The 17,490-nt window shown below is 40.8% G+C and overlaps 1 protein-coding gene across 20 annotated transcripts in view; it reads left to right on the top strand.

Annotated features, from left to right (window-relative positions):
- Positions 1–17,490, top strand: part of AKAP13 (A-kinase anchoring protein 13) — a 213,662-nt gene that overhangs the window by 55,476 nt on the left and 140,696 nt on the right. For all 20 annotated transcript variants that reach the window (XM_065076595.1, XM_065076603.1, XM_065076593.1 and 17 more), the window contains one exon: positions 7,584–7,628. In XM_065076595.1, the coding sequence (XP_064932667.1) occupies positions 7,584–7,628 (45 nt within the window). The remainder of the gene's footprint in view (positions 1–7,583; positions 7,629–17,490) is intronic.

The following is a 17,490-nucleotide window of genomic DNA, read 5'->3' as shown; positions in this document are numbered from 1 at the left end:
AGCCAAAAGAAACTCCTGTGTATTTGTAATTTGAATGGCAGCGTATTGTTTTGTTTGCAGACAGGACACAGCTGGGAAGCAGCATCACCTGTGGAAATGCTGCACGAGGGGTATATGATTTTTTAAAGGAATGAATTTAGTGACAAAACACAACCTTCAGATGATTGTACACAAATATCTGGTTTTTTTTTTTTTAGTTCTAAGCTCAGCTGTGATAGTAAACACAATGCTGCTACACACTGGTAGTTGTCTGCTGCCACACATTTGAAGTGTGGTTTCTCGTTTCCTCACCTCCTCTCCTTTTCGTGGTTGATGGCTTTTGCTGGTGGTATCATTTTCCTGCATGTCTGCAAAATAACCTTGGGAGGGGTCAGTTCTCCTAATTCCTCCAGCCTCCTATTTCTGACCAGATGTGTGAAATAATGCATTAGTATAGCTATGGGGAAAGTTGGTCTGCATTTGCTAGTATCATGCCTGGAAGGACATACTTTTGTCATACATCTTTTGTCTTAAGGTTTATTTTAGCCACTGCAATTGCAGCTGCTCTATTTATACAAATTTCCCCATGCACATAGTTGAACTGTGTTAGGGGTTTATTTCTCCTGAAGAAGGTGTTTGTAGGTTTTGACATGGATTTTTTTCCTGTTGCCTTTCACGGTGATTTTAAGGAGAGGGCATTAATACTCTGATTTGGAAACTTGTTCATTTTGTGAATGGTGAGTTCTGGAGTTCATTCAGTGTGAGTGAAGCTTGCGGGACAAAGTGCGTGAGGAAGCCTGTGTCTCACCCAACACCACAGCGTGAGAGTAAGTTATTGCAAAACCGAACTTTGGAAGAAGATACCCAGGAAAAATGTCAAACAAGACAATCGAAGTGATTAAAAAAACCCCTCAAGGCAGTGTTTTGTTCCATTTTCAGACGTTTTGCTGCAGCTAAAAAAGAAAAAAAACCCCAAACCTCCAAACAAGAAGAAGGACCTTTTTTCAAATAACTGTGTTACAACAAATAAGCAAGGAGACTGGTGAGGGGTAATTCAATGCATTAATGTCATATGCCACTCATAAGAAAAGGGGAATATTTGAGCTCAGTAATTCCCTTGACACTAGGGGAGAACAATAAACTTGTGAAAGATGTTGCTATTTTAGTTCTCTTTGCATGAAGTTTATGGCTCCAGCAGGAATTAATCTGTTTATGGGCAGTTGGTCTTCTCTCCGGTCCCCCCACTTGCTGTTTCTCCATCTTTATTTATCTTGTATAGTTAAGAGCAGGAGCATTTTAGTTCCTGAAACTCAATCCTCCTTGATACTTCTGAGCACTTAATAAATTAACATTTTGTAAAACCAGAGTGTGGGGGAGTGCCCTGGAGGACACTGTGCTTTGTTGAATGAGAAGTGCTGTGTTTTTGGAAGCCTTCTATGTAGAAGGAAGGGGTGCAGTCCAGCAAGGAGGGTAGATGTGAGCTCCCAGGAAATCCCTGCATTTCTTTAAACTCTTTTACAGCTTATGGGTTGTTTGTCTAAAGGGTGAGGATCTGAGGACTGGCTATAAGGTCAGTTGTCCCACCATGGGTGTATTTACTGGGGGCAATGTTACAGTACAAAAGCAAGTCTGTTTATGGCTTACTCTCTTAGGGATAACCAGCATAAATAGTGCTTCTCTAATTTCTGTGTGGGGTGTATGTAGTTTAGACTACCTGGTGAAGTGTTACCCCAGAGCCTTGAAATCACAAAGTTTAGTGCTTTCAAAGGCTTGAAGTCCTTACAAACCGCTGTTACAGAATGGTTTTGTACAAAGTACATTCTGCTACGTTTAAAAAAGAAAAAAATAATAATAAATTCCTCCTTTGCCTTTCAGTCTGGCGATGCTGTGATGTGGTCCCCCTTGCAGCTGGAAAGCCATCCTGCTTTCTTTGTGTTTCTGCTTATCTATTCGAATGCCTTCCATGCGATCTGTAACTTCATCAGGATCTCACTGTGTTTTTTGGCTGTTCTTTGCTGCCCGCAACCACAAGCTCTTTATGGCTAAGACTGTTTTTTTTTCGTACAGCTGGGAGTACATGGTTAAAGCTTTTGCAGATGCAGATCATTGTTTTTAAAACCAAATGCTAAAATGAAAAAAAAAGAAGTCAAGTTCTGAGATTCAGGTACGATTCAACAAAGTTTAAACTTGAAGTATACTAAAACTGAAATTTGCCTAAAAAACCTCTTAAAACTGAAGTTAAAAAGTGTGAAAAAACTCAAACACATAAAACTGAAGTGCATTGAGTGCATAAGGGAAAGGGAAGGGGGTAGGTAGGCTTCCCCAGATGTACCACATGGATTAAATGCTCTTAATCCTTCTGCTTGTTGCAGCTCTGGTCAGTTGTTGGAGTTGAGAGTGGTTGTTCATGTTTCTGCCCATTCTGTAGCTCTCCTTTCTAATTAAATTTAAATATCCTTAAGCAGACTACTCTGAGGCAAAGGTCTGGAGATTAGCAGGGTGTTTTCTTTCTTATATATTCCTTGGATACTTCATGGAGTGAAGCAGCAAGGAGCAGATACTTGGAAGCACAGACTGGGTAGTGAAACTGGTGTTTGATGTCAACTTACTGCCAAAAAGAGCAAATCTGAGCGGGGCACGAAGGGAAAATCCAAAAGCCCTTTTGGCAGCTCCCACCTACATGGTGCTCAAAGACCTTCAGCATCACTGCTCCTGCATGGGCTGGGGTGATCTGGAGGAGCACTGGCCTCACTTTCAGATTTGTCCTCAAGATATACTTTGGGATGCCCATAAGAAATAAGCCAGCTAATTAAGGTTAAATTAAATAGTAGCTGGGAATAGTGGATGAAGAGGATTTATTGCTTAGGCACTTGGTGTTTGTATCCCTTCCTGCTGCCTGTGCTTGTTTGTAAACTCTTCAGGGCAGAACCTTTGTTTGCATTCACGTCTTTTACAGCACGTAACCAATGGAGCCCTAATCCTGTCTGAGGCTTTGGGAGCACAGCGAAGCAAATAAATGCTTTTTTTGTTCCCCCCCCCCGCTTGCTTTCTTTCCCTGTCAGATATTACCATACCCAGGGAAACTGAGCATAGTCGCTTGTCATCTTCATGAAATTCTGTGCAAAACAGCACAAGTTCTCTAGAAGAGACTTTAGTACCACTCACTGTATTAATTCTTTAATGTTTAACAGAGCAGAAAGGTGTCCTTCCCATTTTGGGAAGGCTTCAGTAGCTTTCAATTTTACTGAGCTATGCAGATCTTTATAACGTCTAAAACCACTGTTTCTTTTAAGAGCTTGAACCTGGACTTTTATTTCATGTCCTACTTTCAAATTTGCAAATGCAAGGAATTATGTGTTATCCTAAGGGGAAAAACTAATACAATTCCAGAAACATTGCATTGTAAGTGTCTGGGTGGCTGCGGAGCATGTAATAAACCTCCTAGACATTGAAATTCGAAACATTCAGCTATTTGCAAGAAATAATATTAATGTTTTCAGTACAAGCAACTGCTACTGGAGCGTTTTTCACTTAAGATATTCCAGCTTACTAATTGAATATATTAGGGTCCTTATGAACCTTGGTTTGATTATGACCAGTATGGTCTTTCTTTTGTTTTCCCTTTTTTTACTGTATTAAAGTTTTAAAAAGCTTTTCAGAGGCTATTGCCTGCCTACCCACTGGGTGGAGAAATTAACTGGTCTGGAAACCTAAATTTAGTCCTTTGCTGACGCAGAGTAGGCATTCAGGCTTATCTGTCACTCATACGTTTTTGCCAAAGCACTTCCTAACAAGATAAAATAAAATATCTTCCAAACCTGCCTGTCTCCTTGCAAACTAAGTTTGCATCCTTTGAAAATTTGGGCTGATGTATGTTATGAAGTGACTTTATAATAAGTTACAGAAGTGTGGGCCAACTAGCAAGATAACAGGGGAATTAATCTTACTGCAGGAAGTATTTCCAGGTTTTTTGTCGTCTTGTTTGGCAAGACCAAGTGTTCAGCAGTGTCACCTTATTTCGCTGCTGCTGTGCACTTCTCTTGCCAAAAAACACGACAAAAACTGGTCATGAGTTTGAACTCCCTGGGCCTCCCCTTTTTCCCTTGATAAGAAGTGTCAATATTCTCCCTTCCTTACACATAAAGTATTTATTTATTTTGGACTCTGTGACTTGTGGCACTTTCGTTACAACCAAAACCAACTCTACCACAGAAAGAGGTTACCCAGAGGAAGTTTTTAATGCCAGCCCCTCCTTTCCTGATCTGTACATGTCTTTCTTATCTTTCACATTTCTCTATCTACTCAGCTGCTGTCAGACATCTGCCAGGGAGGTGATGGAGCTGGACAAAATGGTCTGTGCTTCTGTTGGATGGGAAAGATCAGAGAATGCCATCTCACCTTATTCCTTGAATTACAGGAACCTAAATGCTCAGATGAGGGCATGCTCTTCTGCAGCTCGTGTTTCATATAGATCTTTGGCATCTTCAGTGCAGCCTGTTTGAGCTAGATAGCACAGGAAAGCTCTTCTTACTGGTTTCCACCAATGGTCTTAAAAGGAACATTCTTACTAATGCTCATATGGTGTGCTCAATAAAAAAAGGACCGATGAAAAACTTCATGAAAGAAGTGCAGGCAACATTTGCACATTGGGACTTCCAGGTAAAATGTCTTGAGTGTCTCAAGTGTGATGTGCAACACAACAGCCTGTCACTTTGGATAAACGTGGTGGAGTAGACCTCATGATGGAGCATGTGAACCGTGGTTTCTCCTTTTTATAAAAAAAGTGTGATGGGTGTTAGTGGCAGGTGCTAGGATGGCATCTTGTACAAAAATCCTGAAAGCAGGGATGGGGCTTACAGCTGATCAGTCCTACAGCGTCACAACCCAAATGACAAATAAAGAAGCATTAGTTCTGGTGTAATACAGGTCCCTCCGTGGCTTTGCTGAAAAGGGTAGGCTAAAGCACCAGTGAAGCATTCAGTAAGAAAGGAGACAAAAGGTCCAGCTTAGATACCTGATTTCTCCGTCAACACCTTTCAACTTCTCAAAGGGGAAGGGAGAATATAACAGTCTAGATCCTCCTACTGGTTTTGGGGGTTAGGTGTACATGCCAGGCTTGCACTTGGGGTCTTCCTCTTTATTTGGTGAGGCTTTGGATGGGGATATCGATGTAATTTGCTTTCAGATCACAGAAGTTATTGTGTGTAATGGCAAGAGTGACAATAACATACCTGTGAACCATGATAGGGAAGAGGTAAAGCTGTTAAATAACAGAGGAGGAAGGAAATATATTTCACCACATTAGAATAACTTGCTTTCTTCAGAGCAAACTTCTGAGAAACTGAAATAGGTGATAAATTAAAAACCAAGCAAACTAATTATTTGGGAGCGAAGAGAAACTTGAGGAGTAGAATATATGTATTGCCTGTGGTGTCTTGGGCAATTGCAAACCTGTTGTGTTCTGTTTTTCTGAATTTTTCATTTTTCCTTTAACTTGCACCTTATCCTTTGGAAGCCCAGTAGTAATATTGCTCGGGTAGAATGATGGCTGAAATTTGGGGATAAGGAATAATCCTAATAGTTGATGTAAATGCAATAGTATAGACTGTCTTTGAAGGTAAATCAAACTGTATCTTTTATCAGTGAGAAGTTGTTCAGTTACGTGTCAAGACTTGAAAGGTGTGGTGAGAAAACAGTGCTTTGTATTAACTCCCTTTAAACATTATAATCTGAGACACAACTGTTTTGATTTTGTGCTGTAATATTGTTTTAAAAGTCATATCCAAATACTACCAGATTGCTGTGTTAAACTACAGGTCTTAATTTTCATTCCTGAGGGAATTGGTTCATTGCACTGAGACTTTATAGAAATCCAAATGCGAAGTGAGTTTAAAAGGATGTTCTTCCAACCATGGTTTAATTTCCGTAAGATACAATGTGCACTTTTGGTGGGATAATGTTTTGGTACCTCTGCTCAAGATGCCCAGGTTCAGAATAAGTGAAGGAGGGTGAGGTTGGTCATGAGGGAGATTGGCAGGGTTTCTGCTTTTTTTGTTGTTTGTTTTTCTTCTTGTGTGTAATGGCAAGAGGAACATGTTATAGGCAACAAGTGAGGATTGCTCACCAAACTGTTTTTGGAGCTTGTGCTCAAATGATAGCTAGTGTCACTGGTCCCTGATTTTTCATAAGTCAGTCAATCTTAAGAGCTGAAAATATGGTGAAAACTGTTAAGCATAGCCATTTTGCTGTTGGAAGGGGAATCTTGAGGTTGAAAGCAGGTATTAATTGGACTAGATTTAATTATATTGCACAATATCTGCCCATCTGCTGGCTGCCTCAGAGCAACTTCTGCAGAGGGGACTGTGTTTTGATGAGCAAGCTTGGCAGGTAGCTCAGGCATTTTAAAGCAAGTGGTACAAAAACACTGCTTTGTAAAATAAGGAAAACATATGAGGGAGCAAGGATAGCTGGAATCAGCTTAGAAAACTGTAGTTTAATTTCTGTGGGACTTGGAAAGGAACGAAGTATGAACAAGATCCTGTGTTTTTTAGTGTGAAAAGCAGAGGGGTGTTTCATCTCCCTTAAATAGGGTTTGAAGTATTTGCAGAGCGCTGCAAGTACTGCAGACATGAGCAACAGCAGAAATTCCATTTTTAATTGTTTTGCATTCCTTCATCTTAGGATCATGGACTCTTAATACACATGTTAAATGCCAACTTACAGATTTTGTTTAGGGTGACTATTTCTACTGCAATGGAGAAACTAATGAACGTGAAATTCTGGTTCAACTGATTTGAAGCTCAATGCAAATAATTTTCACCAGGTTATATAGAAATTCCAGGAACAGACCTGGAAGAAGAACCTTTTTTGACTAAAATCACCTTGGTAGGACAAGTAATGGTAATTTCTGACTATGAAAAATGCTGATGCGGAATTGTGAGCGTTATCTATTCTCTAAGTTTTCTCTCAGCTTTGCAAGGAGCATTTTTCTTAGTTTGATTTTTCTGTAGTTTTGAAAATCTTTCTTGAACAAACAACCCTGTGGAAGGGGGAAAAAATTGCAATAGATTAACTTGGACAAAGTGGTATTCACCAGAGTAATGGGTACTCTCCAGCACTGCAGAGAACTACGAATCTTTACAAACAGTTTGTGAGTAGGAGTAGGGGAATTGGTGGACAGGTAGCAATTAAGTATTGATAACTGTCGTAAAAAACAGATTAGAAGGAGGGTTGCTGGGAGGAAAGATGAACTGAGATGGACATGAAGGGGAAGCAAGTTTCACTTGGGATATCCTCAGTGCCAACATTGCGGATGGCTCAGATGGGGTGTGCTTTGCCCTACCAATCATTTTAGAGTAGTTTTTCCTTAATGTGAGCATAAATAAAAAAATAAAAACAAACAAAAAAACACAACCAAACCAAACAAACAAAAAAAAAAAACCCACGCATTGACAGATCCTTGTTGATACAAAAGAAAGAAAACAGAAAATTGTTATATAAAAGTGACTATTGGGAAAAGTAACGTATGGGTGCTAAAGCAGCTTATAAGGAATATCTAAAATTTTATCAAAAATATTTTTTTAAACTTGTCTTTTTTCTTTCAGTGTTCCGAGGTCATGAAACTTAATCCACAGCAAGCTCCATTATATGTGAGTACAAAATTCAAACAGTTTTTCCTCTTCTCCTACTATTCACACAATGTGCTTCCCACTGACCTTCTTGGAGATGCTGCTCCTTTTCTCTTTGCTCCCCAAAAGACATTATTGTGTTAATTCCATTGCAAATGCTCAGTGGTAACGCTCAGGTAAGTCACAGATATCCTCTGTCTTTCCAGCAGGAAATTGTGCAGAAGTTTTGAGACACATAATGCTGTCACCATGCAGGCATCCTCTTGCTTTTATTTTTTGCCTCCCAAAAGTGCGCTGGAGCGCATGGCTGTGCTCTTGCGACTTGATGTGTTGGGAGGGGTAAGATGGTAAGAGGAAATTGCTTGTGTGGAAAATGCAAAAAATAGGGCATCCCGGTGTGCAGTGTTTGCCTGCTGTGGTAATATTTTTCTGGTTGGAGCTTTAAACGTGGCAGGGAGGAGCTGGAAGCAGCGGAGGGCTCAGCTGTGCCGCGGCGGCTGCAGCCGGGCAGGGTTGACGTCAGCCTCCCGCCAGCTCGTAACCTCCACGGCTCCCTTAATAAGGAACGAGCTTCCTCTCGCTTCTGAATAGCAGCTTTGTTGCAGAACATGGGGACTGTCAAATTAGCCGTGGGTTTGCGGGGGTGTATGCATGTGTGTTAAATTTGTGCCAAAGCTGCTAGCCAGGTTTTGTGACCGTTTGCTGTCCGTGCTGCCTTGCTGTGCTGAGAGCAGGGTCTGCGCTGAAACCATCCTGTGCTTGTGGTCCTACCCACAGACCTCGCTACGCGGATGCAGCTGGATGCAAGGATGGAAAATCTGGAGGGAAAATTGCTCGCAAATGTGGCTTTTAAGGGGAAGGAAGGAGAAACAATTAGAGCTGGTGATAGACCTGTCTCTTGGAAAGTGTGTGCTGTAAATAGTGGATCGTATTGACCTTTAATGCCATGGAAACTTTTAGATTTTGCCTACTTTTAATTACCGGCTGGAAGTTTGTATTAGAATTTATTCTCTACTTGCTGTACTAAGTCTTGTGCTTGAAGCAAGATTAGAACACTACATGGTATGACCTGACTTTGGGAGAATGGCTCTCCTGGAATACACCACCATTTTCAGTATTACTGTGAAACTAAATGTTCCCTGGAATTTGATAAATCGCAAACCTAACTGAAGGCACCTTGACTTTGAAGAAACTTAATTTAAAATTATGACACATTGAAAAAGAATGAAACTTATGTGCAAATATGTGATGTAGAAACACATGAATGGTAGAAAGCAGGATAAATTATCCTTTTATCTTTTGAACAGTGTATGACTTAGCTAATCTGGTGGCTTTGTTTTCTCAGTCTTATCTTCTGACTTAGTTTATTTTCCCACCATTTTATGTGAGTTTATATTTAATATGTAATACTGGAGTGGTATACTTAAGAGTTCTCGTCCTCACGTGATAGTGAGTACTGGGCTGAGGTCAAATGTAGCCCAGTGTAAAATTATGATTATATGGCACTCCATATAGTGTTTCTTTGCCATGCAAATAAGTTGATGACAACATTATTAATACATCAGTGACTCCCTTTTCTCTCTTCCTCCTCCCCTGGCCAGGTGTATACACAAATCATCTTCCTTTCAAAACAAACAAATTTTGGTCAGTTAAGGAAGAGGTGGAGGGGGAACAAAAAGAGAAACTCAAGGACCTTGAAAAGTCAATATTTAGTCGTCTTGTTTGCTCTCAGTGTAAATGCTTTGTATATTTTCAGATCAGTTTTGTTTTCCATGTGCTGTTAATTGACAGCTCAACTCATCTGAGAGTTGTTAGGTGTGAGCAGACATAAAGAAAAATGTATCTTCCTGGTATTTTTATTTTTCAAAAGGCAGACACAACAATCTTGTGGCCTGGCCATTGGTAGGTAAATACCAAACCTCACCCCAGGTACCTTCTTCACAGAGTTGTCAACTCCTGTTTTCTGCATGTAGCTTCCTTGAGCTTGTTTTCAGGTAAAGAGAACACTATCCTGTGAATTCCTCCATAATTAATTTCATATCTGTGAAGTAAATGACTGCAAATAACAGGCAATACAGACATGTCAGGGGATCCCCCTGTGTTTGTCTGCTCTTAGGGAAAATTACTTCCCCCAAATTTCACCCTTTCATTCCTGACACCTTTGCCTTGCACCCTTTACACACTTCCTCTTCTAAGCCAGTAGTTTAGATTCAAGATGACTTAATTTTGCTTATTAATTTTTTTTAATCTTGCATGAGTTTCATCCTGAAAGCTCATTTAGTAGTTGTTTTTATCATCAGCAGCATTATTGAGCTCCTTTTAAGAGGAGAAAGTAAAAAATGATGTCTCCAGTTCAGTTCCCGGAAGCCATTTAGAGAGCTAGAGCACATTTTGTTCTATCTGATAATTACCAGGTTGCCCAGATTAATACCTTACAATTACGAAAAGTGTTTTGGGAGCCTGAGATGTTTGGTGTACTTGGGACCAAAATTTTGTGGGTGATGGAAAAGACAATACATCCATAGATAGAAAAGACAATACATCCACTAGTGCAGGGATAGAGATTCTTGTATTATTCAGGTCCGTGTATACAAATAGTAAATCACCCGCTGTATCTTTCTTGGTACCTTCTTTTGGCTATTTGGACTTTCATTTGCCTCTTCTGTAAAAATCAGGTATCCTGCCTCTGCAGAGCTTGTGACCACTAGGAGGTCACAGCCTGTAACTATGAGACTACTGGCCCTTATAAGTGTAATGATTAAGAGATAAGGTGGAAAACATGTCCCGTAGTGTTAATAATTATGAGTGTTGTTTTTGTCATTAAATAAGTCTGTCCCATTTAAGCATTGCCTGACTGTTCCCTGGTTAATGAGGCTGCCAGGAACTGGAGCTAAGCCCTGTATTGCTGCAGGTTTGGGCTGGGACAAGAACTCAGCCTTTCCCCTGCAAACAAACAGCCCCTGGCTTGTTGTGTTGGTCCACCCAGAGCATCGTATCTCTCACCTAGAGCCGTTTGGTACCTGCTCCTAAAGCCGTTTAACAACCTCTCGTGGCCCTGGAGTGTGGTGCTGCTCACAGCTGAGCAGTCATGGGGCAGAGCAGCTCATGCCAGGAGAGATAGAGCAGCCAAGTGTTCCTCAATATAGCACGGGGAAGGTTCACCGTGGTGTGATACCGTTAATGCTGATGCTTAAACAGGCTTTAGGTCAAGCAGCTGTTCCATCTGTACCACTGTCAACTGGGCATTGCCGTTATAAAAGGCAGTGTTGCTTTGCAGAGTCCATGTCTTAATATCGTGGTGTGAATTTGAAATAAAAACGTTAAAACCCGCTTCCTCCTTCCCCGGGTATCTCAATGGGGTACTAATGTGAGCTGCTGCCTTGCTGCTTATGATGTCCTGAAGAAGTGGGGTAGTGGAGCGGGGAAGTAATTGACAAGGTCTTCTATGGTTCAAATAACTGTGATGATGAATGTTCCATTTCTCTGTATTACAGCAGTGGTCTTCAATGTTGTGATACAAACTTGACTTTAATGCAGATGTGGTCTCCAGAACCATAATCAGCATAGCATGGGGTGGGTTTTAACAGAGAATGAGATTTACCTCCCAGCTTTTTTGACTAGCATGAGTCAAGGTTACAAAAAGCAACGGTCACATGGCTGGATCGAGTGTATCTGATTTCTATTGCTACTGTTTTCATGGGTTGTTTTCGACCCAGTGTGTAATCATATAGATGATGCTTCACGTGGGCTTTGGTGCAGCTGTGGATATTCTATGGAATATACTGGATTAAATCTGAAACTGGCTTTACCCCATGTTACCTTTGTATTTCAGTGCTGTCCTGTTGATATGGGAACTCTTATAGGGTGCAGCATAGTGGATAAAGGACAGTGTTTCAAACCTTATTTCTGATCGACCTGGGGCTTTGTGCTCGGGAAGCCCAGGGTCTCAAAGCTGAAGGACAAAATTGTTCCATTTGCTGGCAGGACTGGGTTGGATTGGGAGGGTTGCACAAGTCTTTGGTTGATGGGAGGTGGGAAGTCAGGAGATTCAGTTTTGTTTTGGTTAAATGCTTGCAGTGACCTCACTGATCATCACCTTTATAACAGTTGCATCTATCTACCAACAAAGGTAAAAATTTTAACTTCAGTGTTCTAAGGTACTTCCTAGCTATTGTCAATGTGTTATTGAAATATCCAGATCATCAAGGGGTGTGTGGGGAGGAAGGAAAGGGTTAAGCAATACTCTGAAAACTGAAGTTTTATTACTAAGTGATAATTCATTAAGTTCTCTGTTTATAAATGAAATAATTTAAATTAGTCACTTAGCTTAAACTGAGCAGTTGCTAGCATCCAGGCAAGAGAAAGAAAATGGGGAAGAGCTTTGTAAAGGTGAAGTGTTGATCTTTTTATAAGTTTTATCATTAATTGAGATTCCAGCAGAGTATTCAGCAGGAGATTTAATTACAAAAGGATCAAGGATCACAAGCTGTGTCCTTATTTCTAATCAAACTTTAATAAATGCAGAGTGCATGTGAGTGAATGATCAAGGTCGAGTCTTCAGCTGCATACAGTGTCCTGAAAACTCTTACTTCAAAAGTGACCTGCATGGCTTCCAATTTCAGCCTCTGCTAGCTATAGGATCTTTGTAACTATATGGATTATTTTTCTAATCCAGTCGCATCTCCTGCCCCTCTGAAATCAAGGTGATTTGTTTTGGAATTTATGTTTTTTCAGAAGAATAACCTGAGAGCAGTATTGGGTATGAATGTGTTGGAAAAGGACCTGCAGGAGACAAGTTGGGAAGCATTAAGTGTCATCTTCATTACTACCAAGGCTGTAGCCTTAGATCTGCCTTTAAGACCAGAATGTTTTTTTCATGGTGATAATGATCAGTGGGTGTGAAATGGAAAAGATTAGCAGCTGAAGAAGGGTGATGTATCACTGCAGACTTTTTTCCTTTTTCCTTTTTGATTAAAAGGAACAAACTTGTTTTAAATCACAGTACTCCTCCTCTGCATGGTTTGTCTAAGGTGTGCCCACGTTATTTGGAGTGACAAACCCAAATGTGTCATAACTGGTGACTGCATGGGAGGGCAAATACTTAATTGATAAAACTGCTTCTGTTGACTTCGGTCTTTAATCAGGTCTGTGGATGGAGTCTCTTGTATAAACTGCCACTTACGAGCTGTGTAACCTGCAGAGTTTCTCAAGGAGAGTTTTGATAGAGATGAGAGGTTCCACTTCCAAGCCAAGATGCCATGCAACTTAATGAAGTATGAACTTCAAAAGCCTCAGAAAGAATGCATTGACCCTCTCTTAATATAACCTGGGTTTTAGGTAAAGTAGGTCCTATCTTCTGTTAATGAATTAGCTACTCCTGTAGATTTCCTAGTGTGCCCTGCTTTAATCTAAAATGGGAGAAAGGATCATGCTTATAATATTTTTCTCCCACTTCCATATTTCACCCAGAATGATGTCCTACTTAAGTGCACTGTCTATCCCTGAAAAAAAAAAAAAACAAACAGTTGTGATAATCTCTGATGTCTGTGTTTTAAGAAAAACAAAACACTTCTGAATAAATAACGATTAATGAAAAAATGCAGAGAGCTTGAGGCTTGTGGCAGCAGTGTCTGTCCAAAGTGCCGTGGTTCCCCGTGCCCGTGGTGCTGTGCAGGCATGTCTGCCTGGCAGCCGGCTTCTTGCCATCCCTGAAACCTTCTCAGGTATGACTTGTGCACTATTGTCTGACAGATAATTAATGATCTTCAGAAATCTCTACCGAAGGGACAAAAGGACAAAATGAAATACCTTTATAATCCTACAGTAAAATGTTGTCATGAGGCTAGCAGCTGTGGGTTAGTTACTTTTCTACTAACTCTGAAGTTGTTTGCTTAGTGGGATCTATGGTGACAAAGGGCACTGGGATGCCTGAGTATCTGAGATCAGTCCAGCAGAAACAGTAGAACATACCTCGCATGCTTTTTATGTGGGAATTTCTCACAAAAATCACTATACAGAAGTCCTGTCTTACTTTCTATCAAGCTCCTTAGGCAAGAGAAGAACCCGCCTTGATGTTGAGTTCGGCTCTGTGCTGAGAGGATCTGATAAACCTCTTGTCTTTTATTTGTTGTGTACTTGATTTCTTCTTAATGACAAACCAGTTTTCTGCCCCACCTTCAAAATGTCTTTGAATTATGAATGAGTGGAAGGCCTCTGAGCACCTTTTACAAATAAAATATTCGCTTGTGTTGCTTGTGGAAGAACCTGCTTCTTGATTTTAAGAAAGTTGGTTGAGGCGCCTGAATAAACTGATTTTATTTGAGAGAAGCACATTTCAACTTGTCTAGTTCTGCTTTCATTCTGCAGGCAAAATAGTTTCCTCACTGAACTGTGGTTATAGTATCATAGAATGGTTTGGCTTGGAAGGGACCTTAAAGATTTGATGAAGACATGATGTTTTCAGATAACCTCCCAAATCTCCTGGGTTCTACCTGCAGTGCCTCTTGTCTGCTTCTGAACGTTGTGCTCCATGCTGTATCTATGCAAATGTTTGTCCTCCGCCTTGCTCAGTAAAGCAATTCCATATTGTGCTTAAGTGGAAAATAACCTGAGATTGATTGTTCTGCGCAAAGATAGATGCTGTGCACTGCCATCAAGTGGCAGTTCTGTTGCAGGACACATTCACAGGATTGCCTGTGTTTGTATCTTTGCTTCAAAGTGTTTCTTCTAAGCATTGCTAAAGTTTCCATCTGTCGAGAAGTTGTGGTTGCGGGGGGTACTTCTTTGGTAAGATAACGGTTATAAGGGTTTCTATTCTCTAATGGCAAAAATGTCACTTTAAAAAGTACCTCAGTCGTTACAGCAGCTCCGAGTACTGTAGTTGTGAAATATTTAAAGACTGGTGGGGATATTTTGCAGCTGGCAGGAAAATGAGTGCTCTGGAACATACTCTGAGCTCTGTCTCTTCGAGGGTTTTGCTGTACTGTAGAGGAGGCTGAAGCATCAATAAAACACCATCCTTCTATTTTCTGATGCCTTTGGATGTTAGCATTCAAACCTGATTTTTTTTTCTTCAAGACACATCAAAGCTCTTTGTGAAAATTCTCCCGTGAACACAAGATTGTGTCATCATATGTACTTTTATCTTCCAGGAACTGTGACTCTCCCCATCTCTCTGGAGCCAGAATAGCTGAATTTCTGTTAGTCACTAAATACATTCGAACTGCCTGCTAGTTCTCACAAGCACAACTATTTTGTTGTGATTGCTATGTGAGTAATTAGTAGGAAATACTATCAATCACTCAGGCAGCTGGTAATAAAATTAACTGGTTCAGGTCTAACAGTGTGATGGACAGAAGAGGCTTTAGGATAAGATCAGAGCAAGACTCCCATCAATTTGAGCGTGTTTTATAGGAACTGATTGTAGTAGTTTCCACAATTTCTGAAAAAAACCTCTAATAGTAAGATTAATACTTGTGTGGAAACCGCCTGGTACTGGAGGAGATATTTGGACATAGAATTTCCCCTTTCATCTTGTGTTCATGTTCATGTGGTGGCATTATATGGGCATTTGCATAGTTTAGAGGGCAACCCCTAATGTCTTATTGCTTGTGTACCTGCATACCCAGTGCTCTGTACCAGAGCTGTGTGGGGCTTGTGGTGGAGGGTTTGGGGTCACTGTCAGTAGGTGCTAATTCTGGCAGTACAGGCCATGATGACTGGGGACAGCAAGCACACAATGTTTTAAATGAATGATCTGGCTAACATGAAGCCACCCAAATAAATGGAAAGTTAAATAATATTTTCTTCACTATACTGCCAATTTCACCCAAACAGTAAAATTATAGCAGTTCTTCCCTAGATGTTTACATGTAACACAAATGGTTGAATGGCGCTTTTCCTCTGTTTTTCTCCTTAACTTTGATTGTTGCCGTTGTGCTGTTAATTTTGTTGTTGATTTTATCATGTCCTCCTGTGTGCTAAAAATTAGTAGAAGTGACATTGGCTGTTTGGTTGTGTGCAGGCTGTCTGAACAGCACTGTGTGGCACCAAGCAGATGCACTAAGCACGCTCTGAACAAGTGTTGGTAACATAAGCACGACAGAGCACGCGGAGCCCCGTGCTAAGGCAATGATACAGCTAAATCAGCTATTAACAGCCCAATCTAATAACTTGCCTGGCTCCGTGTAGCAAAGCGGTATGTCATGAAGATGTACCCATGGAGATAAATCATGTCTCTTTCAGCACTAACAAGATCCTGTTACTTTGATGGATTTTCTGTTGGCAGTCTGTAGAGATCTCCTTCAAGCTGCCTGGATTAATATGGGTGTAATACTTATAATAGCATCTTGACACTCAATAAAGATTCATCTCTGTGCTGATTGATTTGTAGACTGACAGAGACATGCTCTGTCAAAGGAAGTGTGCTACTCATAGGAGATTTCTTCAAGTATATCCATTTCTGCAGGAGTTTGTGTTGCTCATGCGGGTTCAGAAGAGGAAATCCACCCCTTGCTCACCACAAACCATTTATCTCTTCGTGAATAAACCCTGCTGCAGGATTAGACACCTGGACCTACTGTGAGATTGTGTTAATAAATCAGCTGTAATGATGCTGCTCCTGCAGACAGGGATGTCAAGGGTGTCCATGGTGTGTTTTTAGCACAGGGTGCGCTCAGGATGGATCAGTGGGAGCCAGCTTCGGCCTGGAGGCAACAGTTCTGGGCTCTCGTAGATGTCCATGTTTTGCCACATATTCCTTTTACCCAAAGAGTTTTAAAGAAGTGGTCTCTTGACTCTATATCCCTACTTTCCTGTGTCAATCTTTTATCCATCAGCATGCTAAGCGGAACTTATTTTTGGACCAGATTCTTTCTCACCTTGGAGGGAAGAAAGTGGTGGAGAGAAGAAATTTACTTAACATACATGTCAGTGTTTCGGTCATGGCTTTGTGGCCAGCACCGGAAGAGGAGATCTCTTAGTTTAGTGCAGCGTTAATGAAATATAGAAGGTACCACCTTGAGTTGCTCTGTGGGCTGGCAGAAGAACTTGTGCCATCATTCTGCTCTTTTGGTGACCTGTGGGCAAGACATTACGGTCCGCAGTTTCATCTTCATGAGGGTAAGAGACTGCATTGCAAAAACCTGCGTTTCTTATCACAGAATGGCTCACTATTTGTTCTGTTAACCTGAAACCCTTTGCTAACAGAAATTGTAGCAATGCTGTTAATTTAGATGGCAAACAAAGCTAGGTTTGGAGATGGATTTTTTTGTTTTGTTTTGTTTTAACATTGTAGTCATTCTTGTTGTCTTCCCTTGTGATTTTAAAAAATTTATTTATTTTAAGAAAACAAGAAAAAACTTCTCTCTGCTTCATGCTTCTTTAAGACCAAGAAGTTTTAAGTCATTGACTATGAAAAAGGACCCAAATCTACCCCAAACTTGGCAGCTCGCCATTCTGTTTATTACTGGAGTCTCTCCCTGGAGGCTTTATCTGCAGGAGGTTGCAACACTCCAGCTGAACAACATTCATCTTTCTCCATGCTCCTGACCCAGGTCACTGCCTTTATCAAGGGGGATGTCTCCAGGCGAGGAGGGATTTCTCGAGCCGCTCGTGTTCAGACAGATTTCACAGCCCTGCCTTTCTTTCTGGGGACTGGAAGTTCTGCAGAATAAACTGCTTTTGATGTTTTGTTTTGTTTTGTTTTTTTCTATTAAATGCTCCTGTGAGTCAATATGTACTGGTGAATCTGAGGATGTCTGTATTGACTGCTGTTATCTTCCCGTAACAGATACCTCTGACCATGTCCCTTGGTCTGTTCCTTTTATATATGTGTACTGGGAGCTTGCAGAGTAAGTGGCCACATGCACAGAAAGGGATGGAC

The sequence above is a fragment of the Columba livia genome, chromosome 11, assembly GCF_036013475.1.
Source record: "Columba livia isolate bColLiv1 breed racing homer chromosome 11, bColLiv1.pat.W.v2, whole genome shotgun sequence".
In the NCBI taxonomy this organism is placed as follows: Eukaryota; Metazoa; Chordata; class Aves; order Columbiformes; family Columbidae; genus Columba; species Columba livia.
This window is presented reverse-complemented; position numbering and strand designations above follow the sequence as displayed.